At 47.1% G+C, this 25,051-nt stretch overlaps 1 protein-coding gene across 3 annotated transcripts in view; it reads right to left on the reverse strand.

The window, feature by feature from the left end:
* BCAR3 (BCAR3 adaptor protein, NSP family member) overlaps window positions 1-25,051 on the reverse strand; it is a 200,266-nt gene that overhangs the window by 32,547 nt on the left and 142,668 nt on the right. The window contains exon 1 of one of the 3 annotated variants that reach the window (XM_081145887.1): window positions 19,582-19,876. The exons of the other annotated variants lie outside the window; for them this stretch is intronic. Coding sequence (XP_081002013.1) covers window positions 19,582-19,665 — 84 coding nt within the window. The 5' untranslated portion in view covers window positions 19,666-19,876. Of the gene's footprint in view, window positions 1-19,581; window positions 19,877-25,051 lie in introns of those variants that run through there. 3 annotated transcript variants of the gene reach the window in all.

Here is a 25,051-nt window from a genome sequence, read left to right on the forward strand (position 1 = left end):
ATTTTAGCTGGGCATGTTGACACATAGCTAACGGATGACATCTTCAATCTCTCTCACAGGGAGATGTGGATGACTAAGTTCTGGCCAAGGAAGGGTCAATTGCAGTGTTGATGGGATTTCTCAGCTGAGACTTGGTGGCTGGAGCTGCAACACCATCCTGGACCATGAGGAGGAAGCCACACGCTAGGGGAGCACAAGGCATGAAATAGCCTGGGTCCCTTACAACAGTCGGGGTCAACATCCCAGCCCTGGACTGCCCGCCTCCAGGTCTTCCATGTGATCTTGTCTTGGTTAAGCCTGTTATTTTGGGTGTTCCTGTCACTGGCAGCTGAACTAAATCCCAAGGCTACTGTGACCCTGGCCCCTATTTAGCACCCTGACAGTCTGTATGCCCAGCCTAAATCCCTCCTGCTCCGTCCTGGGCCCACCCACCTCTCCTTGGTCAGAACTCTGAAAATGTAGAGATCAGCAGAGCCTATGCTCCATGTAACCCTCTGGTTAAAATATACTCTCACAAATTTCTCTGTCTTCTCCTTCCTCCCTGCTACCCAACATCCAGACCACTTCTCACCAACTCACCCAACGCTTTCTTTCTCAGCATCTCTCATAAACAGTAAGGTTTTTTTTGTTTTTGTTTTTAGCATTTTACATGCAACAATCTTTTGCTCCAGGTTTTGAGATAATGCTGTTTTATACTTGCTACCAAAAATATAAAATCAGCTATCTTATTACTTCTGTCCTAACTTCTTAGAGGAAAATCCACATTATTGTTTGACCCTGTAGACGGGACACTAAAGGGGAGTATGCAGAGAGGAGAGAAATGGAGACCAGGAAGACTGACCCTCCCAAATAATTCAGGAGGGAAGACCAGGCTTCAAAAAATATACCCTTAAGCTCCTGCATAAACTGTGAAGACTTAAGAGGTTACACAATTGCTCAACTTGTATTTGAAAGGGGGAGGAGGACAGGGAGAGAGGGAGGGAGGGAGACAGATCCAGAGCTCAGAGCAATTGCAAAGAGCTCACCATTTCCAGCCAGTGAGGGCTGTTCTACCACATTAAAACATGCTGGGCTGGCTGCTGGGAGCGTCTGCCTCAGCAGATGATGTGGGTCCTTTCATACAACTGCAGAAGGCAATTCAAAAGTCACCCACGGTGGTCACTCTCATCACTAAACAGCGGTTCTTTTGGGGATGGATGCCTGCTAGAATTCACTTACTGTTTTAATCACATATATCAGTGCAACTGGTATCATTTTCCCCAGTGCCTATAGTTTAGGAGACTGACCTTTCCAACTATGATTTTGCTGCTATAGATAAGAACTCTGAAGGGGTGCCAAATCCCACGGTTGGTGAGGGGCAACAATACACTGTACAAGAAAATTTGACAAAATGTACCCACTTGTATGTTTGAGAGCATTGTGATTGATATTTGTGCTGCTTGGGAACCAGGAATGAGATTCCTGCTTCATGGAATAGGTCACATGCATCTGTGACACTTGGTAGAATTCTGTTGGTTCCCCCAAACAGCCGAACTTTTGCTAACAGTGCCCCATTCCACTTACCCACTGCCCTCTGGAAGAAATGTGAATTTTTCCCAGAGATGCAGCCATTTCAGTCATGGCCCAGGCTAGTTTGAGGTCTTTTGGACCACGACGTGAATTCCAGCAATTTGAAGGAACACAATAGTACCTCTGCCCTCGTGGTCAGACATGGTTTTGTGCATCCCTGTGGTCATCCGTGTCCTCTGAACTTCTGACTCTACTCATGCCAAAGACTCCTCCCTCCCTGCCTTAGACTACATCCTGGGGCAAGGGTAGGAGAGAGGTTTGCACTCACATAATATTCACATGCATTGTTATTTTATGCATGGCCCAGGGTTAAGTAGGAGGAGCAGCTTCCAATATTGGGAAACTACAGAGGACACAAGCACATCATGCAGATCCGGCCTGGTTCCCACAGCCTTTCCTCCCAGCTCGCATTTCCCCCCTTTCACACTGGTTTCTGCAGACAGCTTCTGGATTCCATGTGCCTCAGAGGTGGGCTGGATCCAAATGATTCTCAATTCCTCTGTCAGCACAGGACGTCGGCAGAGGACAGCGGGCATCTGGGACAGAGGGCATCGTGACGCCCAGAGCATATCTAATACAGCTGTGCTCCCTCAGAAAGTTCACACCGACTGGACCTGTAACTCTCACTGGCCCTTTGGACTTTATGTTCTTCAACTACCAGACCAAGAGAGACAGTGAGAAAACTCACCAAGAATCGACCTTCCACGCAAATGCTATACAAGCTAATGACCACATTATAGTAACACAACTTTTCTCCAAATTCTCTATCTGCCCCCAAATTTGAGTGTCATTCCTAGAAGGCAAGTCTGATTCCTTGTTTCAGAGCTTCTCATCTTGAGGGGAGAGGGTGACCGGAGACGGGTGGGTTTCACTGCACCAGCACAGGCTCCACCCTACACAGCCGCTGACGCACAACCTCTGGTGGGAGGGAAGCTGCTGGGCTTTGGATCAAGGGCATTCTGCCCCCCAGGTCTTGCCAGGCTCACTCAGGGACCAAATTCACCCACGGTAACCATGAATGAAAGATGCAGGCAAGACCCGTATCTTCTACTCCAAGGCTTGCCTGAATCTGATCCACCAGAAATTTGGGAGTGATTCTTTTGGGGTGGGGTGTAAGAAAAGGTGCCACGTATATAAATTAATAAGCATACCTCAAGCAGGAAAGAGAAGAGAGGGAGGGAGGGAGAGGGGGAGGGAGGGTAACTATTGTATCATGGTTACCCACTCACATGGCCCCCAGTAGCTTCGGGCTGATGAGAAAGGTAAACTGGTAACTGGGGTAAATGTGGATGAGGCCCACACTTGTCACATTAAATTGAAGGTTAAAAAATTCTTAAGTGCTATAATTGTTGCTTTTCATGGCAATCTGAGTCTAGCTACACCTTTCCTATTGCTGGCATTTTAAAAACCCTGATGGCAACAGATGCAACAGCACAGTGCTTAAGAGCATGGCCAGCCCATCCCTTCTACCCACAGGCCACTGAGTGGCTGAGTGACTGGACAAATGAGTTTACCTTTCTGTGAAGCCTCAGGCTCCTGGTCTGCAAAATGGGCATAATACTATGTGCTGAGATGTTACTAAGGATGAAATGGATCCGTCTGTAAAGCGCTTAGAACATACCCTGGCATGTGGTCAGCACTGACTGTTAATGTTATTATGGACTCGTATCAGACTGCTGCTCCCGGGTCATGCAGGTGAACAGCTCATGTTCCAGGTGTTTAAGGTCTGATGCATGGAGGCGTAGGGGGCTCTGCTGGAAGGAAGCAGTTCAGGACAGCAGCCTGGCACTTGTATCAGTGCTCGCTGGCTGCCTTGCAGAGGTTTCCTCAATCCTCTCAAGAAACCTTGCTTCCCGCCTGTCCTAGTACCTCTGGTCCAGTTACAAGGCCAGGACCGGTCCTAGCTTGCTGAGGTTGGCTGGCTCAAAAAATCATGCATCTCTCTCTGAATCTGGAATGAACATCTCTGCAGCCCCACAGGGCCCCCAGCAAGTCTGGTCTTGACAGGCCGGAATAGCTGGAGTCCAGGAGATGGTTGGGAAAGACATTCTGGAGGCTCAGAGCCAACTCCAGGAACGTGCTGGGAACTTCGATTAACACGGAAACCCACATTTCAACAGTTCTTGAGGAAGAAAAGGCTGCTCCAGCCTGAAGAAGTGGAGCGCGGGATCTCAGCTCACAAGGGCTGCGTGACATGAGAGCCTACATTTCAAATCAGGCACAACAATGGGGCCCGAACTCATAGGAGGTCAGTGCGCCCGAGTCCTGGATGAGGGAGAGTGTGTGCACAGCATCTGTGAGAAAGCCCAGAGGAGGCTGCAGGCACTCATCTGCATGTGGGAGACAGTTGAGAGGATTAGAAAAAGATGGCATCTGCATTATAATTAATATTGATTTTACTCTGAGTCTCCAGTTCCCACAGAATTTTAAATCCTGCAAATCACCAGCAAAGACCCTGTCCTCAGGCCCAGGAGTTGCGGAGGGTGGGGGGATGGGGGGGCAGTAAGGAGGTGGGGGGGTGAGAGAAAGGCAGTGGGTGGAGGCACCAATCACAACTAAGCAATTTGCCAGCCATTGGGCCACCAGCAGGGGATGACAGCCCTGATCCCTACCCTCACAGAGAGCATGTCTGAGAAGACCACACACAGAGGAACAGTTTAACAATCCCTGAGATCTGGAAACACACTGCCTGGAGCCTATCCCTGTCCCTCCAGCTCTACAGCCTAAGCAACTCACTTCTTTGTTGTCTTGATTTCTCTTGTGTCAGAACAGGAAAAGTCCCTGTGGCCCCAGGTGGGGTGGGGAGGAGGAAGGAGAGGATGGGGAATCAGGGTTGGCCTTTGAGGATAAAACCTGAGAACAAGAAGGGTATTTGACACCTTTGAGATCTGAGTAGTTGGGCTTCATTGGATGGAGGTTCTGGTTGGCAAAGAGAGGGTTGAAGCATGCAGAAATACGACAATGGGTGCGTGCATGTATGTGCGTGTAACACACACACACACATATATATATATATATATATATATATATATATATATATATATATATATATATATATATATCACCCTTCCTACACCCAGGAGAGCTCCATACATTCTCCAAGCCTGTGATTCAGGTACCACCTTCCTGGCCATGACTGGTTAATCCAGGTAAGGGCCCCTGACTCAAGCTGCTCCAGCCAGAGCTCATTCTGGGGTTTTTCTAAGTGGAACTGAGTGAAGAGCACTCCACCACTCTGCTGACAATGTCACGAGACTTGAGCTATGGAGGTTGCTTCCCCTCACGTTTCCTGCCAGGTGGATCAGAGTGTGCTGAGAGAAAGAAATCGGCCTGCCAAGAGAAGGGGCGAGAGATGGGGTGTCTACGGCATGCACATGGCTAAGCTCCAGCTCATTACGTCAACCAGTAAATTCCCCTGGTCACCTAAGCTGGTCTGCACTGGACTCCTGTCACTTGTGACCAAAGAAGCTCCGATGCAGGAAGGCAGGGGTTGGACAGGGGGCCCTGATACTGCAGGCCAAGGGTTAGACGTTCACACTCCAGGGTCCTGGAAATCTCGGCCTGGTTATCAGGTGGCCACTTCATAAGTTATATAAATGTCTAATCACTGTGTTGTACACCTGAAACTAACATAACATTGCATGTCAACTGTAACTGAAAAACAATTTTTTACAGGAAAAAGAAAAATCTCTGTCCAGGAAGGCAACAGATACAAAAAAGATGCCTTTAGACAGATCGATCTCACTGCAGTGAGCAGAATGGACTGGACGGAGGTGGGGCTGCACACACAAGGCTGGGTCAGAGTCTTTGAAATGTGCTGCTGATGAAATCTCCACCTTCAGTCCTTCTGGGTTGGTGTCGAGGTAGGAATATTTACCAGAATCCATTTCAGAGCTCAGATGTCAATATGGACGAATGGAACCCATCTTCTCTGCAAAGCCTGTTCTTCCCTCTTTCCCGGTCATTGTAGCCAACTCTGCCCTCATTACCCAAACTAGAATCCTCAAAATTGGCTTCCACTGATCAAGAAATTCCTGCTTCTGATACCATTGTAATTAACTAGCTATTAATAACAGGAAAGGAGCAAAGGGAAGGCCAGACATTATAGGCATGTTCCCTGCAAAACATTAGGGGAAAGGGACTGGACAAAGGGAAGACAGACGCATGCCCAGTAAAGCTGGGATGACACAGGGAAGGTACTTGCCTGTCGATCACACCCAGGGACAGAGATGGTTGGCCGGACTGAAGTCCAGACTGGGGAATGGGGAGAGAAGAGGGAATGAGAAGGCAGGCCAGGGCCTTGAAGACCACAATAAATTAGCTGGATTTTATCTCAGTGAGCAGGGAAACCTACCAAACGACTCTACGCAGTGGGGCAATATGGTCGCTGGGCACTAGCTCTTTGAGGACAGAGACCATGTCTTTGGCTCCCAGAGACTAGCTTGGTGCCTGGCACACAGCAGGTGCCCAGTAAACACATATTGACCAGACCCAAGCTTGCCCTCTCACCCTCCATATGGCAGCTTCCTTGTCACTGGGTGGGGAGAAGGTTGGTCAAGAACGGGTGACTTTGGCTAACTTTCTAGACTTCTCTTGTTTCATTCTGCACCTCGGGTTAGCAGTTCCCACATCTTAGGACTCCTGACCTAATGCACAGAGAGCACCTGGCAGGCAGTCAGCACTCACTTGCAACAATGTGGAATTTGTGCCCCCTTTCAAAGATGACTCCCAGCCACAAAAATTGCTTCACTAAAACTTTTTTAGAGCTTATAAATTCCATCAGAAGATTTTAGAGATCTCTGGCCTTTGATAATTTAGTTCTGACGGGATAAAAAAACTGGAAGTTGGAACAACCAATTTCTACTTAGGCATAGGTTTGTTTATTCTGTTCATTTCAGTTCAAACTCAGTAGTTCTTGGGGTTTTGAGTAGCACTAAATGGTTCCATCTGCGCAGGGTGACGATGACCACCTGTGAGAAGGCACCTTCCCTGGGTGGCAAGCACTCTGCATGCAACCATCTCAGTATTTGCAAGTACGTGTGGTTATAGTTAGCTCCAGCTGACTCATACGCCCCCAGCGCACAGGTGACAGAGTGGGAGTGCAAGAAAGTTTCACGTCTTGCACAGGCTGAGAGGTCCTAGTATGGAGACTAGGTGTCCTTCAGGGCCTTGGACTCTTAGTCAATAAGTGTTTTTTTCTTAATTAAAATTTTTTTTTTCCAATTACAGTTGAATTCAATATAATTTAATATTAGTTTCAGATATACAGCACAGTGGCTAGACCTTTATATAATTTATGAAGTGTTTTCCTAATACATCTAGTACCTATCTGATACCATACATAGTTATTACATATTACTAACTATATTTCCTATGCTGTATTCTACATCCCTACGACTATTTTGTAACTACCAATTTGAACTTCTTAATCCCTTCACCTTTTTCACCCAGGCCCCATGATAAGTTTTTTTTTTGGTGAATTAAAAACATTTTTTTTCTAGTCAGTCTATGACCAAGGTTGGCAATGCATCTCCTTGAAATAAAAATGGGGAAGGGAATGTGTGCATGGGGAGGGGAGGGGGCTCCTGGGCTATTCTTTCCTAGTTAGGAGTGCTGGGGCACAACACCCAGAATGCCACTGGCTCTCAAACAAGAGCTTCTTTCTTCTGCCCCGGACCCGCTTATCAACTGAGGGAGAGGCCAGCAACAGTCCAGGCCTCTCATCATGTTGTACCAAACAACTCCACAGGCCACATTTTTTAAGAAATCTCATCCAGAAATTATGATCACAAACAAAGTTGTAAGTTTGCCTGGCGTTCTGGATCATCATGAAGAACTGCTCTAATTTCAGACATAAGCCCCTGTTGGCTGCGGAGCTGGTGCGAAACCCCTCAGGGTTGTGCTGTAAACGGCTGGCAGGTGGCCCAAGCCTGGGCAAGGCAAGAATCCAGAAAGAGAGACCCTCATCTCAACCCACTGAACCCTGGCAAGACCTGTGACGATGCAAAGCCTGCTTCAATGCAGTTCCTAATACATGTTGTAAACATATGAAGAAAAAACACCCTTTCGATAACCATTATACAAAGCATTCTGAAACTTTGCTAGAGTTGCTTTGTCTAAGATGGTCTTGCAAGTAAATGTGCCTAAAACCGAGATTCTTTGGAGATTTCAGAAACTTGGCCCCTTTGAAGCCTTGCCCTGTGCTGAATCTCAAGCAGTGGACCAGGGCATAAAGATTCCAAAGTATATCAAGGGCTTTGAGAGCTCTAATTGGTATTTTTTAACCTTGAAAACTTGCATAAATTGATCGTGAACCCCAGAATAAATACATCTCAATGACTTCAGCCACTCTTAACCCTGCTCACAGGCTGAAAAATAAAAATCCAGTTCTCCACGAATTTCAAGTCCAGCAACTTTTAGCACAAACCCTCGCGTATTTTAATCTGAGGTCGCATGGAAGGAAAGGGGATGTCATTTGTGGCAAACCTATGGCCTTGAAATGAAACAATTCATATATTGTCACCTTCTATGTACACTCTCTGACTTCATGGCTTGCCTAAAATATTTTATTAAAATACAAAGGTAAATGAAATAAGGCTTGAATTTACTAACCCAACTTTTCCCACTGGGGTGCTAGGCTAGACAAATACAGTTTCTTAGGCTAATAACTCTGCTGAGAGTCAAAGCCTTCACTTAAATAAACAATTAGCTTTTTAAATAAAAGATCAAAGAGAAAAAAATGTTAAATCCCAATTTTCTCTCTCCTATTTAGTAGACAAAAGAACAAATGGCAGGAGCAATTGGGCACTTCAGCCCGGCCCAACCCAGTGATGGTCACAGGGCGGCCTGGGGCCCCAGGATGAGTACAGCACAGTGCTAGTACCTTCACTACATTGAAGGAGGTGCCCTTTACACTCGGCCTTCAAAAATTTGCTTATTGATTACAAGAGTTGCTTGGCAGATGGCAATAGAGTGTCTTAAGGAAAGGGATCCTTATTCAAATTCACACAAAGACACTGAGTGCCAGCAGGGAGAGGACCTAAGGGTGTCCCTGGGGCCTCTTTGCCTTTTAGGTGTTGGGCTCTTGACAAATGGGGACCACTGGTCTCACCTGGGTCCCTTGCCTCGAGCCAGCTCCTTTCAATCCTTATATTAAAGCTCAGTGCAGCGGCCTTTGTAGGCAGCTTCCTGACTCACACGTACTTCACCCTGTTGGCAGAAGTTCTGCAGAAATAATCAGGAGGCCAATTTTAATCAAGAGCTTGACAGTCGCTAGAACACTATGCCTCTGATTAAGCTCAAGGACTTACTGAGAACCCGCTGTGCACTCGGCCCCTTGGGCTAGATCTGAGGGGGGTGCAGTCATGGGGAGAAAGAGTCCATGGCCTGACAGGGTGACAGCCTCTTTGAGGAGACGAAACATCTGGAAAGAACGTAGAGCAATCAACCTCAAGCAGGTCCGCTAGTTCTCGGCGTTCTTTCTCCACCTTAGCGAGGGCAGCAAGCATTTCTGGTCCCGTTGGAGAAAGGAATCAGTAGCAAAGAGATTTCATAAAATCACTAAGTTTTAGCTTTCTGAAACACTTCAATTGATTTGATGTTAATGTTTAAATGCCTTGATGATATAAATTTCTTTTTCCAAATCCTAGAAAGAATCTCATCTTCAGCAAAGATCTGCAGATGGGTTTCAGTGCCATTTGTCACATTATAATTAAACCCGTGCCATTCACCACACTTTACACCAGATTCTCACTCCAGTGCCATTAAAAACTGGTTTGCAATTTGCTGTTATATTAAGATGCTTCATTTTCCTACTATATATGATTTTTCTTTCACAGACAAATGATGGCACAGGGGCCATCAGACCCTGGCGCAGACAGGAAAATGCCATCGGAACCCTAGAGAGCCCAAATCCAAGAAATTTCATTTCATTATGAAACCTTATCAAAGGCTTATCAAAAGAGGCTCAGAGATCATGAATGGGAAATATGAAGAGGATATCTATGGAACACCTTGCTTATCAAGGTTCTCACAAATTCCCATTAAAATGCAGCTCTCTGTGCCCTGGTCAGTGTGGCTCAGTGGTTAGAGCATCGGCCTGCTTACAGAAGGGTCACAGGTTCGATTCCTGGTCAAGGGCACCTACCTGGGTTGCGGGTTACTAACCTCCCTGCCCCCAGTCAGGGCTCGTGCAGGAGGCAACTAGTTGATGTGTTTCCCTCACATCAATGCTTCTCTCTCTCTCTCCCTCCCTCCTTCCCTTTTACTCTCTCTGAAAAGCAGTGGTAAAAAAAAATCCTCAGGTGAGGATGAAAGAAAGAAAGAAAGAAAGAGAGAGAGAGAGAGAGAGAGAGAGAGAGAGAGAGAAAGAAAGAAGGGAGGGAGGGAGGGAGGGAAGGAAGGAAGGAAGGAAGGAAGGAAGGAAGGAAGGAAGGAAGGAAGGAAGGAAGGAAGGAAGGAAGAAAGGAAGAAAGGAAGAAAGGAAGAAAGGAAGAAAGGAAGAAAGGAAGAAAGGAAGAAAGGAAGAAAGGAAGAAAGGAAGAAAGGAAGAAAGGAAGAAAGGAAGAAAGAAAGAAAGAAAGAAAGAAAGAAAGAAAGAAAGAAAGAAAGAAAGAAAGAAAGAAAATTCAGCTCTCCATGTGTGTAATTGAAAAAGACTAATTTAATTTTAATTTGTGCAGACTGGAGTCTGAAAGCACCCTCTAAGCAGGCAGCAGTAACTTCATCCCCCATGCTAACCTAATTACATCAGTCACTCAGATCGGTACCCACTTTTCCCTTTGATGTCAAATTCCTGTTGCCTTTTATCCCCAGACCTCTGGGCAAGGTCTCCTCCATACCTCCCCATCCTGTAGGATCATAAGCTATTGCTTTTGAAGCTCAGTTCTATTTGGATGGAACACCAAAGGACTGAAAATTATTTTTCACTGAGGGAGACTGATTTCGTTCTGAAAACTGCTAGAGGAAATCTAAGTTTGACAGAATGCAGTGCGCCCAACACCAAAGTGGCTTCTTCCCTTCACAAAGGCTTCCCACGTGGGGGAGAATCTGCTCAGTGCACTCATTACACCATAAGACCTCTCCCCACCCCCACCTGGCCCCAGTGGGGTTGCCTTCACGTTCCTTACCCTCTTGACAAAGCAGCATTTACCCCTGGGCTCCCTCAGTGCTCAGCTCCAAGGGTAACAGATAAACTGAAACACGATGACATTTTCAATAGGCCGTTTGTTAACATCTGGCCGTGCTGAGAGCTGTGGCGGGTACCTTCCCTTTCGATCCAATTTAGATGATGACTTCCTGGAGCAGCCCGCAGAGGAGCAGCGTCCAAATCATCCCCATGAGGCCGCCCCGTGTTCTGATTCCTCCCCGCGCGATATCGGATGCACTGCACTTAAGTTGAAGGCCGAAGGTCACTGGTTCCACTAAAAGGTTTATTGGGCTGGTGAAACAAAGGGTTTCAAGCAAAAGCTAAGTACAAGTTTGACCAATGAAAACCCCTTCTAAACCTCTTTGCTCCCTCCAACCATGTCCTCGAGTGACTTCCGATAATACCTCTCTCTCTTACAGGGTTGGCACGCAGGCTAAATGAGACAATGCAAGTGAAATATTAATCACTGGGTCTGTCGGTAAGATTCCATTCAGCAATAGCAGTGCTTTGTTAACATCTATGGAGAAGGAAAAGACAGAGACGGCCCTGGCTGAGGCAGGCCTGAAGACAGGGGTCTAAAGGCCAGCTGACCAAAGCTCAGAACGCTAGGAGGTCCAAACCAGAAATCTTTCCCACTGGTAATTTTACCTGGTTAAGTCAACATCTTAATTCAAAGTACGAGTCATTTGATATGTATTCACCAAGACAGATGCCCTATTTGCCCTTCAATGAGAATATCAGAAAATCAAAATCAACTTAGTTCATCCTATTCCTAACTCACCTCGAATGAATGAGGCACTACTCAATAAACACAATGCATGTGGCTGAAAGACAGCAGGGGATGTAATTGGAAGAAAAAAATGAGATATGCACAACACAGAGGGGAAAATCCAAAGATTCAGAAAGCCTTCCAGCACGGGGTACGGAATAAATGACTTTCCAAATTCTTTCTCACCAAAATAGTACCATGACTAATAACTGGCTCAGAAATCTGCTTTGGGACAAAGTGCATCATATGTCAGGGCTAAGCACATAGTAGATTCTCAGTAAAAAAAAAAGAAAAAAGAAAAAAAAAAAAAGGCTCATCATAGCTCTGGTCGGGTGGCTCAGCTGGTTAGAGCATCGTCAGTACACCAAAAGGTTGTGGGTTTGATTTCCAGTCAGGGCACATTCCTAGGTTGCCGGTTCAATCCCCTATTGGGGCAGGCAGGGGAGGCAACTGATAGATGTTTCTCTCTCACATCTATGTTTCTCTTTCTCCCCTCCCCCCTTCCTCTCTTTCTAAAATCAATAAAAACATCCTCAAGTTAGGATTAAAAGAAAAAAGATTCGTCACAAGATGGGTTTTGGCTAAGCACCAACTCTACCACTTCCAATGCACAACTCACATGTAATTTTAAAGGTATATTTCTTCCAGAGGAGTTAAAAATGTTTGCAACCTCACATCTCATTTAACAAGCTTTTTTAAAAACCACAAACACCATGCTACATGTCATGGGCAGAAACACAGAAACATCAACTGGACTTAGAGGGACAAGGCACCCAGCACAATACAACCCACACTCATGATCTGTACCCTGTCCCTGGAGTTAAATAGGTAGCAAGAATATTTATATCTCACAAGAGAAAACACGACCAAGACCCTGAATTTTCATGATTTGCTCAGAATTATTGAGCAAGGGATTGACTGACATCAGAATCCAAGTCTCCTAGAGTATGTAAAAAACTGGAAAATTTAGGCTATACAGAAAAGACTTAAAGGAAACATGAGGACAGTGTTGAAATATCTGAGGGTTTGAAGGGTGTTATTGTCCCAAGATGACAGGTCAAATATTCTTGGTTCAACTCCCTAGAGAAATGAATCCAGAATTCCTCCCCTCTTATTTCGAGGTACCCACTCACACCAACTAATCTGACATGCTCAAAATAAACATGCTCGTAATACAGAAGGGGAAAACATGCATCTGAAGGGCTGTTACATACATTTAACTGCAGAATATGGTGGACACTGCAGGTACATAGATTTTGACTCAATGCAAGGAGGGATCTTGTAGCAATTAGAGTTGTTTAAATGTGAGAATGTTTTGCCATAAGGGCATGTACACTCTCCATCTCTAGAAATGCCAAATAGAAAAGTAATGAAATGACCTCCTATGAAGATTTAGGATAGGGTGATCAGTTAGGAAGCGACCAAAGAATTCCAAGCAAGAGAAGGTGAGGCCTGAATTAGTATAGCATTGGTGGTAGAGACAGGGAACAAGAGGCACATGAGAGAAATGTTTAGGAGTAAAATCATGAAGACTTAGTAACTGATTAGACGTGTTGATGAATACACTGAAGAAGAGGCATGCAGCTCCTAGAGGGTGACTGGGCCCCCAGCCCCCAATCTGGAAGCACGAGAGGGAAGCAGGTTTGTGGAAGAAGATGTAGAGCCCGAGGTTCCTGTGGGCCATCTAGATGGAGTGGCTCACCAGGCTCTAGGATCTAGGTGCCATGGAGGGGAGCTGGATAGGAGACAGAGCTTGAGAATCCTCAATATAGAGCGGGTATCTTATCTCAACAGTCACCTAAGAGATGGATATAGAGGGTGTATGAGAAGAAAGCTAGCGGATGCTGGCTTTTAAGAGGTAGCCTAGAAAAAGAAATTAAAACAACAGGCATCTTAGTCCATTCGGGCTGCTGTAATAAAAATAGCATGGACTGGGTGGCTTGAACAACATATATTTCTCACATTTCTGGAGGCTGGGACATTTAAGATCAATGCTCTGGTGGATTTAGTGTCAGGTGAGAGTTTGCTTCCAGGTTCACAGATAGACCTCTTCTTGTTGTGTCCTTACATAGCAGAAGGGGCAAGAGAGCTCTTGGGGTCTCTTTTATTAGGGTATTAATCTCATTCATGACCTAATCACCTCCCGAAGAACCCACTTCCTAATACCATCACACTGGAGGTTAGAACTTCAACATATGAATCTGGGGGGAACACAAACATTCAGTCCATAACAAGAGGGTAGGGCTGGTCAGGAAGGATTCAGGAGAACAGGTAGAACGTGGTGTCCTAGAGTTCCAGAGAGCAGACTTTCAGGAAGGAATGGCCAACAAAGTCAAGTGCAACAGAGACCTCCAATGAAATCGCATTGGACAGGATCCACTGGCCTTGGCAAGGTCACTGGTGGGGAAAAGGGGACTGAGCGGCCAATGGAAATGAGTAAGCAGAGGCCGTGTTAATGAGCTTTGAGTGGAGGCAGACAGGGACCAGGAAGGAAGACATGGAATGAAGATTATTTTTAGATAGGGAAAGATTGGAGATGTTTATAAGCTAAGAGGAAAGTGGCGGTAGAGAGGGACAGGCTGAAGACCCCTGAGGAGTCTTTGAGAAGAAGGTGGCCATGGGCACAGGTGGCAGGAGCCGCCTTGGTGAGGGAGAGGGACACTTCATCCTCGGAGGCTGGAGGAAGGAAGCAGGGATCACGGATATGGATATAGCTGTAGCTTGTGGGGGTGGGAGTGGGGATGGAAAAATATTACGCCTGATGGTCTTAACTGGTGCTGTGGAGTAAGAAACGATCTTATTATGAGTGTTAAAGAACACAGGGCTTAAAGAGAAGGTGGAGGGAGGGAAACAGAAGTGAGCTGAGCAAGAACAAGCAGAGCCGATGGGAAGCTTCAAGGACATGGACATGAGCTAGGGAGATGCTATTTACTCACCCTACACACAAAGGGACCAACCCCCAAATCCTCACCCACGTCCCATACAAACTGTTCTGTGCCCAGCACACAGCCCTGCACCTTCTGTTCCCCCACCACCTCTCTGGTCTCATCTCCTTCCACTCCTCAACATCAGCCCATGCCCTTCTATCCCCTCATGCCTCTTCTACCTACTGTTCTCTTAGATGACGTTCAGTGACACCTCCTCCAGGACATTCCCTGGCCCAGGACTGGGTGAACTCCCTCTGCCCGGGTCTCACAGTAGGCTGTGTACTCCTCCTACCTTTGCACCTACCAGGTACCTTGGAGAGAGCTGCCTGCACGGCCATCTCCTCCACTAAACATGGAATTGCTCCTTCAGGGCAGGAGTTTTCAGTCTCCCTAGCACTCAGCAGGCCCTCAATACACAAGCTGGATGGTGGGGTGGTGGCGGGGAATGAGCAGGTGAATTCCGAGTAGAGGCTGGCTCAGTGGGCCCTCTAGTCCCATCTTACTAAGAATCTAGTTTTCCAACTTGTTGGTTCTTTGTGCATAACTTTGCCTTTGTAAAAGTACACACATATTAGAGTGGATACTGGGAGAGTTGTTCATACAAACTAGAAGACTGATCATAGCTCTTTCATAAGCCAGAAAAATAAGCTGTAACATTCTCATGATCAGAGCCAGATTCCTCGGCAGCTCCTGGGGCTGTGGACACACTGGAAAGGCAGATGAGGACAGAGACACGCAGTGGTGTCCAACCCCATGAGGCCCCTCTCCTCTCCCCTCTCCCCTCTCCCCTCTCCCTCTCTCTCTCCCTCTCTTCTCCTTCCCTCCAGGTCAGCCTGAGTCTCCTCTGCTGTCCTGGGGACACCCAAAATATGTATCAGCTAAAAGACTCAGAGCTGTTCTTGACAAGATCATTAAATGCAGCAACAACAGAGGTCCTCAGGGTGCTGCCGACCTCTCACAGGGAGGAGCTGGAAGACCCCTGTGGCCTGAGCTCTCAGACTCCCCAGCATCCCCAGCAGTGTCTGGCACAGGCCCACCTCTCCGCAGTCCTGGAGGTGCTAACAGAACTTTCCCAGGACCCCAGTCTCCTCTCTGCTTCCCACCCACATCTCTCCAACAAAAACAAGACCTCGGCCAGGATCCAAGCTCTGGGGTCTGTGAGGAGGGGGCTCTGGGACACAGCCCTTGTCCTTCTGTGATGCTGAAACCAGATCCCCAAAGCTCCCAGGGGCCAATGAAATGCATGTAGTTCTCTTAAAAAAAAACCTGTGCCGGGCTCTTGTTTGGAGGGCAGGAGAGATAAATGAGCAGCTAGCCCCCACCAAGAGGAGGGGCTGAGTCACTTGGAAAGCCTTTCCCCAGTAGCTTTTTCTACCCTGCACAGCTCACACTGATGGTGCATCAGCTGCACTGACAAAGCGGAGTTGGGCCATTTTCCACACTGAGATGTATCCCTAGTGCCCAAGCTGTCACAACAGCAGACAGACCAAAGGACCAGTCATAGGGAAAACACGTGGGACCTTTGCTCCGCCACATTTACTCTGACAGTTTCTGATAAAAACAGGTTCCAGGGACCCAACCCTCTTGCGACGAACAGATGGGATACCTGTGTATTCAGAGAGGCTCCAATATTTTTTTTCAGGGGCAAGAGAAATGATTTCACGTTAAACAAAATACAACAACAGCAACAGCACGATTTAAGCTCTTCCCACTCTACAGAACTTTGTGGCTGCCAAGGACAGTCAAATCTAGGTATAGGAAAACAGATGCTTAAAATTCACAGCCTTCTCATTGCCAAGACCACTGTCAATGGACTTGACCTCTGGTTAGCTGGGACTTACTGATTCGCTTATCCATAGACTCTGTACTCTAACCTCTCTGCTTACGCTCTTTCAGAAAAGTGCCTATTCTGCACTTGCAGGGTAATTTGTGTCTCTGTGGTTCCCCTGAAGTTTCCTGACACAACCACACCAACCTTCCGAAGGAGGATCCATTGATAAGGTGACAAATTTCAGCTCCTTTCCTTCCTGCTCACACACAAGAAAAATCACGAGGGAACAGAGAAATGGAGTTTATTCCCAGTGCCAGCTCCAGAAATGTCATCTACTGAGCTTCTCACGAGACTCCTTCCGTAGTTCCCTAGGAGCTGCAGGTGGTCCTGCCACGGCCTGCAGGAGGATTACCTGCAAAACCCAGAGTCCTGAAGTTCCCCTGCAGTCTCTCCTGAAAACCAAGTTCACACTATTCTTTCCCAACTGAACTGCAAACTAAAGTATTAATATATCACCTTGCTTCAGGTTTCTATGGTATCATCTTACTATGGTATCATAGGAAGGACATTCGGCTTGAGGACAGAAAACCTGATTTCTACTCATGGTCTGCCACTAAATGGTCTGGCCAGGGAGTTCCTTTGAGCTTCAGTTTCTCTTCTGTGGAAAGAGGTAAACTGTTGCCCTGCTCAACCCAAAGAACTGGTTTTGAGACTCTAGTGAGATGACTTGTCAAGGAACTCAGATACTGGAAAGCCTTTTGCAAATATAAGGAAATGACATTACTACCTAATGCTTCCTGGTAAGTCCTTCAAAAGCAGGAGCCATCACTCAATTGTCATTATCACCGCACTCAACAGAGTGCTCACACATGGGTGTGGCTACTGCATTTGACATCCAGGGACTTTGGGACTTGAATGTGCTCCACTAGCGTTATGAATCGGGAATATCTTCATTTCAAACTCTTTTCCATTGGGCATAAACAGAATATCTTTCCTTTTCTCACCCAGGATCCAGTGGTCTTTTTGTGAAATGACTGCCACTGTGAACCCCTCCTGGGATGCTAAAGTCACGCCTCTCAACGTGGCTGGAAATCTCCTCTCTGACTCAACTCCTAGATGGCCAGCAATGACTACATGCCCTCCATCTCCCCTCCATCCTTGGCCTCCCATTTAATTCCTTTCCAGGGCCTTTGTATACGTGACCACATGAGGCCCCTAAATATATTCTTAATTCTGCAAAATCTCCACTAAAAAGATCTTATTCCCTGCAAGAAGCACCAGTGTGATTGGTCTCCTATGTAGCGAAGGAGCTTTTATATTTTTAGTTTTCTTCCCATACAACAAACACTATTAATAACATCCGACTTTCTCCAGAGATTATATAGATTCGACCAAATGGAAAGTTACCATGGCTACCGTAGTGTTATTTTTGGTATGAGAAATTCATGCCGGAGAAGCAGCATCCATGGGCAAGAACTGGAGCTTTATTTCCACTTTGCTATCAGGCAATCAATCCCAATTTAATTTTGAAGCTAATTGCAACGGAAACTAATTATGAGCCGCAAGACCTGAAACCCCTAATTACAGTGGAAGTCAATAAAGTGAGGCAGCATTATCTTTGGGGCAACACTGGTGGGATGAGGGATTTAAGCACAGTGGATTTTCTTTCCCAGGCAACTATCTAAGCAAAACAAGATATAGAAACACATCTTGGAGGTCAGTGGGAAACCCTAAGTTGGACCTGAAGGCTACATTTTCTGGCGAAGGAGCAGGTCAGGCCCTCTCTCTGTGTTATGAAGATGTAACCCATCCAGGGGTACAGATAGAAAGGAGGCTGTTTCTACCAACAGTCAATTACCCAGAGTGGCTGTGGTGGGGAGGCGGGGAAGGGCTAAGCTGAAGGAGGCCCGTCTGGACAAAGCCCATACATTGTGTGCCTTTCAGGCCTCGGGGGCATACAGCAGAGGAGCAGGGGCATCCAAACAGAATCTCATCACTCAGACCCAGATATTTATGGGCTATTTCCTCACATACCAGATGCTGAGTCATACTTTTCTGAATTAGCAGCGGTTGGCTTATGAAAGGACTTCTATTAGAGTACAAACCTACTGCCAATCCCTGAAGTGCACGCTTTCCTCTGGGACCTCTCAGTCTATCTTTGACAGCTTCAAAATACTGCTAATGGCATGACTTCATCTGCCCACGCTAGAACAATCCATATTTAGGTCAGAAACCACATGGTCCTCGAATCACCCCACTGGGCTCTGGGATAGAAAGGGGCTCCTAAATCAGGGAGAGAGCACTTTTAACCAATGATGGATTACTCACCTGCCTCCAAATTCCTTGACAAAGAGACAAAAATGAACTTTGATGAGTGGTTAGAAAGTTACCACTCACTGCAACAGGGCAGTAAAATCATGGGAAGATGAGCCTCTTCCCCATTCAGGGTATATTTTTCTACAAAGGGGTCTTTCTCCCTTTAACAGGCTTTCCTGTTAAATTTTCCTGAGAGATTTTTAAAAAGCATTACTAAGAAGAAAGAAGCAGAGGATCATAACCCTGTTGTGGCTTTTTCAACAGCACTGAGTAAGTAGGTCCCTCAGGAGAGGGAGCTCCGCGGGCAGGGGAAGAATTCCTTGAGAGCTCTCAGCCTCCTGTTTCCCATGAATAAATGAGGCCCACAGTTATGCCGGGGCAGACAGGATTTTTCCAAGGCAGACAAACCCCAAATCAGTGGGAGTCTATAGTCATCTTAATTCTTAGTGTTGTCGCAAGTGGGCAACACAGAACACAGGCCTCGTCTTGAATTAGTCCAATGAGGTTCTTTGCATATTTTCATCGCAATAGTGTACTGACACATTGCGCAAAACCTTTGGCATTGGTCTTGTAACAAAGGTTAAAAATGGGAGCAGTGAAGAAAAAGCCAGTTCTGAATAATGAAATGTTTTGAAACCTGGCCGCAATGTGCAAGGAGATATTTGGCAGCTTCTCTACATTGTCTATGTTACTGACATAATGGAGCAGCGGGCTAAGTGGAGAGAGGGGCTCAGCCACCTCACATTTATCATGAACCAGGGAAGAGAGAGACAAAGAGAAAGAAGATAAATAGCTTCGTTATGGAGCTACTTTGGTATAAAATTTCAGCCCAAGGAGACTAAAAGTGTCCTGAAAAACAGAGTTTCATCCCCAAACACAGATAAGGAGCCCCCTTCTGTGCGGCTGGATTCTGCCTCCAGGGAGGCACACGGCTAACGGCTTATGAAGATCCATCAGTCAAAGCAAGTGCCTCTCCCTACAGCCAGCAGGCTGCAAACTTTCTCTACTGCCTTTTAGAAAACAAATGCTTTCGAGACCCCAAAAGAATTTTAGAGGTACTTCATCTCAAAACCACACCTACCTTGACTCCAAGGAAAGATTTGCGGTGATAGAAGCAGCACAGAGCTGCCGAGAGGGCGTGGAAAGCATTGCACTCCTTAGGCATCTTTCAGTCTTCAGTCCCTGCACCACACACTTTCTTTAGGGTTAAAAGAAAGGGGGCTCAGGGCATCAGAGCCCCGGTTGCTCCGCAGCAGCTGTGCTGCGCCTGCCCGCAGTCCAGTGGCCCAGGGAGTGAGCCAGCTCCTTCTCCCAGGCCAGGCTGGGACTTTTCCCCTCCTCTGAAGCCAATACGATCCACTCACTCAATTCTGGCCGGCTGGTGTCCAGCCTGCCATGCACACAGTGCCAGAAATTCTCATGTGACCAGACTTGCTTTCTGATGAAATTCTAACCGCTCTTAGAAGAGGCTTTGGGCTTTAGCTGTCCCCTCAATGAAGAGATCCGGCCGAAACCATTATCCCCTCAGCAGCCTTTCCTTCCCAGGGCTGAAGGCACCAGACAAGCTGCTCCTAGAGGCTCTGTCTGTTTGCCTGTCACCCCCAGCACCTAGGGGGTCAGAAAGCACACATCACACCACCTTGTGATGTGACAGAGGCTCCTTTGAGAAAAGGACCTAAAGGTGACCAGGGTGTGACTTTCCCCTAGGAGCAATCCTAGAAGTCCTAAGGAACCCAGGCGGATCCCTGTCCCCACTCTCCCAGTCCATCCCACAACTGTTTATTTTTAATTAGGATGCTCCTGGCAGCCAGCTTGCAGTTGATAACGTTGGAACAGCCATCACTACTGGCAAAGCAACATTTCCTTTTGGTGTTTAATTAGCAAGTCTGTCAGCAAACACCCTGCGCTCCCCATGCCCTTCCCACCCGGCTGTGCAGTCTATTGGGAGGATGGGAGACAGGCTGTGTAGACTCTTCTGACCCAACTGTTTGTCTCACTCCCCTCCTTCACTTATAATACTCCACTTTAATTGCCCACTCTGCTTAACCCAGATCCTCACATCCAACCTGGCCAAGCTTGGTTCTTCTGTGCTAAGAGGTCTCTGCCTCCACCAAGAGCCTCCTAACGCCTTTAGGGGAAAGTAATTGCTTTTTTTCTTTCATTCCTGTAAGAGTGGAGGCTCAATGATTATGTTTTTTATCAAACCTTGGTTTCTGCCTATAGCTCTTTCTCTCCTACTGTTCCAAATATTAACTTTCTGTGGCTCTGGCCACTCACAAATGGAATGTGTCCTGAAGCTTTCTTAAACTTCACACAGGCAGAGACTTGCAAGGAGGAAGAAACAGAGTCTATTCAGTCCAGAAAGGAATACCACCAGATGAGGCTTGGGGGAGGTATGAAAAACATCCAGTCGGATCAGTGTCAAATACTCAGGAGGCCTCGGCCTTTGGACTAGGTCAAGTAGGCCTGTGAAAACAGGGAATTGATTGTTTTATGCCTGGTGAGCAGCTTCTGGGCTTGCCTGTGTGCTATAGAGAGAGACGGGGTAGAGCCTCCCCATGTCCAACATGGGGATAGACCTACAAATGCTCTGTCACCACCAGAAAGGAACCACCAGGGCGCTGACTTCCTTTCTGCTCTCCCTCTCCTCTTCCTCCTCTGTGCTTCTGGAGATCAGATGTGCAGTCCTGGGAACTCCTGGGTCCCGGGAAGCCCACCTGAGAACCTGGAAGCAAGCACCAAGGATGGTAGAACTCAGTTTGTTTTTTTAGCTGGAGGGGCTCTTGAAGACGGTCCAGTAGAGGGTCCTCCAAGGTCCTATACTGTATTCATGAGGAAGCATGTCTCTGCCCTCGCTTTTATTAGACTGGGCTCAAGGGGTAAGTCCACATGGGCAGCCAGGGCCCACAACGCCAGCAGTTGGGTGGAGATGACTTATCAATCAGGCCAACAGCCACCAGGTAAGGGGCCCAGTTTTCACTTGCTATTCCCCTTTCCCTCGGGCTAGGAAAGTCCCCAAGTGGCTAAAAAACACTATCCCCAGCCTTGGAAGAGGGAGAAAAGCAGCTCCTTCAATCCTGCACAGAATCCATGAGATTAGTCAGCCAAAGCCCTTGAATTCCAATACCCTACCGGCAGAAAGCATGAATGAAGTGCATTCCTGCAAGAAAATATGCAAATAACTCAGACATGTAAATTACATAGGATTATGCAGCCAAGTGCTCCAGGGCCAGAGTAAAAGCAAAACAAAAGACACGCAGGGCTCAGGACTCGGCAGACTACCAGCTCTAGTCACCTGAGGCTGTCCCTGTTTACTTTAAGAAATGTCTCCAAAATCCACCAAAACTGGTTCCATCAGGAGTAAAGAATGGGCTACTCTTATTAGGTAACTGTTTCCTACGCACTTTTTATTTTTTTGTTCCACACCAAAAATAATGTCTGACGCAAGGGTCACAGATTTTAATCAATTTTCTCCCAAGATGGCCAAGGAGAGAAGCTAAAATAACCTGTTGTTATTTCAACTAAAGATGATAATGGCATGAATTCACTGACTTGTTATGCTTTTAAATGTCTCCCATCCACGCTGATCAATTCCCCCACATTCTCCCCACAACGATTATTCTATTCTTGTTACAAAGACACAGAGGACCAGAACTGCATGTCACTCAGCAGAGAACAAAGGACCAGGGACTCCAGCCTGTGACTGCAGAACCTGGTATCTGATCACATGGCAACACAAGTAAGAGATTCTCTAACGTCTTATAACTGAACCTGTTACGCAGCCCTGTGGAGAGGCTGTGATTTGGTACACATCACTCTGATGATTTAGTACATGTGATTTTGGACCAAAATCTGGACTCAGGGTTTTCTAACCACCATGCCCTTTTGGGGACAGGGGTCAGTGTTGCTAATGCAGCTACAGGGACTGCGGGCCAGAGGGGCTCAGACAGAAGCACAGAGCTGTGGGAAAGCTCTGTGCTCTCCAGCCCACCTCCCCCGCCCCCTTCAGCAACTGAAGGCTCACTTCTCTGCATCAAGGGAAGCACCTGTGAAAATAGCCAGGGCTGGCAGCCAGGTGGGCCCTTGAAGGAAATACCCATTACCTCAGGTCAAATGTTGCCCACCCATCTGGGAAGAGGGTTCAAGAAGGCTGGGGGAAAGCCCCTGCACAATCATTGCCTTCAATGCCAGTTTCTCCTTGGGTAGCCCTAATATTAACCTGCCCTATTTAGTAACCATGGAAACGGGAGCTGCTGCCAGCCATATTTCAAGATGCGACTTCCTTTCTTCCTTTCGGCAGCAGCCTTTGGGCTAAGAGAAGCTGAAAGCGAGTACAGTGTCTCTTTCTCAAAGTGCCACAGTCCCCACTAGAAGATCAGGTAGACCTGCTCTCTGAGACGGCCGGAGGCGAGGCCGGAGACGGAGAAAGGCGTGCCTGCCGGGTGTCTGCTTTTCCCTGTCTCGGGGCAACCAGGAAAATGCTGCTGCTCATACCCTGCACTCCCCTTCCCAAAGCAAGTCCGGAATCGAGGCATTAACCCTCAGGGTGCAGCGAGGTGCTCTTGGTCATGTCAAGCAGCCCTGTGGACAGTGACACTGCCCATGGTGGGCGGTGTGCTGAGACCAGAGGGCACTGGTCCAAGGCTGCAAGTCCCAGCTTGTCCCTGCCCATAGGGACTCAATCAGAATGTCAGTGACCACCAGTCATCATGGTCAAAACAGCTCAACCTCTCGTGGCAACCCCTGAGACTCTTCACCTCTCCAGAAAAATCCATCTTTCCTGACTTTTTTGTCTTCACTAAACCCCAGTGATTGGGCTCTGGGGGAACAAAGACAGCGTTAACGAGATAGGGAATTAAGGCAAATGCTACGAATTCTGTTTCTCCTGCATCCTAGGAAGTAGTACGCCCTCTGCAGGCTCAGCAAGAGCCTGGGAAGCTGTGGGTCAGAGAAGGGGCACATTTATCAGTAACCCTGCTTCCCAAAGCCTCCCAGTCACCTGGTCTGTCTGTGTGATTCTGTACACACTAAACCAGGAGGCAAAGTGGTAGGGGAGGAGCTCACTGTCTCAGAGCACACACCCTCACAGAACAAGCGACAAGGCTGGAGGAGCAGAGGTGGAAACCATGGGAACGAAGGGACGCCATCAGGGAAGAGTCACCTCCTCAAGCCAGGCTCAGGAGTTACACAAGCTGTCAAAGACAGCTCAGCACATTTTTCTATATGCAAATGTGATTTATTTCTTGCTCCAAAAAGGAATGCAAACTGGACTCAGGGAAGAAGGCAGGAAAGGCCAGCCCAGCTCTATGGCCACTTTGTGTATTGCTGGCTGCGCTGATGCACACAAGAGGGCGGCTGTACACATCTCAGTCTGACAATCCCCCAGACTCCTTAAGGGGATAAAAGAGTATGGCTGTTAAATGGTCTCTGTCGGGAAATGGTATTGATCTGCCCAGCACATAAACAAGATGATTAAGGATAATATTCACACATAGATTTCTCTCCACTGGGCCTTATGTCTTCCCACAAATTTCTATTTCTCTGATTAGCTATTAAAGTTGCATAACTGATAATGTGACGCAAAATTAGGTGAGCTCTGACTTTACTTTCTTGCACTATCACATACAATTTAATCTCATACACCACCCACTATCATCACCATTTTCTGGTATTGTTATTGTTGTAATTAGCTAGTTAATATTAATAATAGGAAGAGAGCAAAGGGGAGTTCAGACATTATAAGCATGGTCATCTGGGCGGCTTCACCAGGAAGCTACAGCTTCACGCTCCCCAGGAGACCACTGGTCCATTCCCTGCAGATCACTGGGGGAAGGGATCGAACAAAGGGGAAGATGGGCACACGTGCAGTGAAGTCAGGGTGATGAAGGAGAGATGCTTGCCTGTCAGTCTAGCCTGGAAAACAGTGGACTGGCTAGGGGGTGGACCCCATCATAAGTGTGCGAAATCTTGGAAAGTTAATTGGTTAGTTTGAAGAAGCTCCTGGTTAAAATCCCCAGACAAAGGGTTCTCTCACTCTTGCTTTCTCTTGCTCCGTGACCTGCACTCACCCATACACTTGCGTGTTCTCTCTCCATAGCATATGGCATTAAGCAGCCGATTGGCCCATGGCCATGTGGACCCCACACGCAATGGACTGCAGCTGGGAAGCTAGCCAGATACTGGATTGGACTGTACTTTAATATGCAGCAGAAACTAGGGGCAGTGGCCTTAATTCTGGCCCTGCTGAAGACAAGATTGGACTTATTCCATGGCAAGACAGAGAGAGATGGGACCTTCGATGGGAACTCCCTTTTACATAATCAAAAAAGCTTTCCATAAAACCCCATCCTCCTGTGGGGGCCTCAGGAAATCCTTTTCCTCACAGCACTCCAAGAACTCCACTTCCACCGATAACAGTATCACCCCAGAAATCCTAAATTATACCAGCTTAATTTTCTGTTTCTAGCATTAAGCCAAAATTAAAAGAATGTGCACAGGGCATAATTCCAACCTCTCAAACAGTAGTCAGACTTTCTGGCGGTCTCAGCCTT

Source organism: Miniopterus schreibersii, assembly GCF_964146895.1.
Source record: "Miniopterus schreibersii genome assembly, chromosome: 8".
Lineage (NCBI taxonomy): Eukaryota > Metazoa > Chordata > Mammalia > Chiroptera > Miniopteridae > Miniopterus > Miniopterus schreibersii.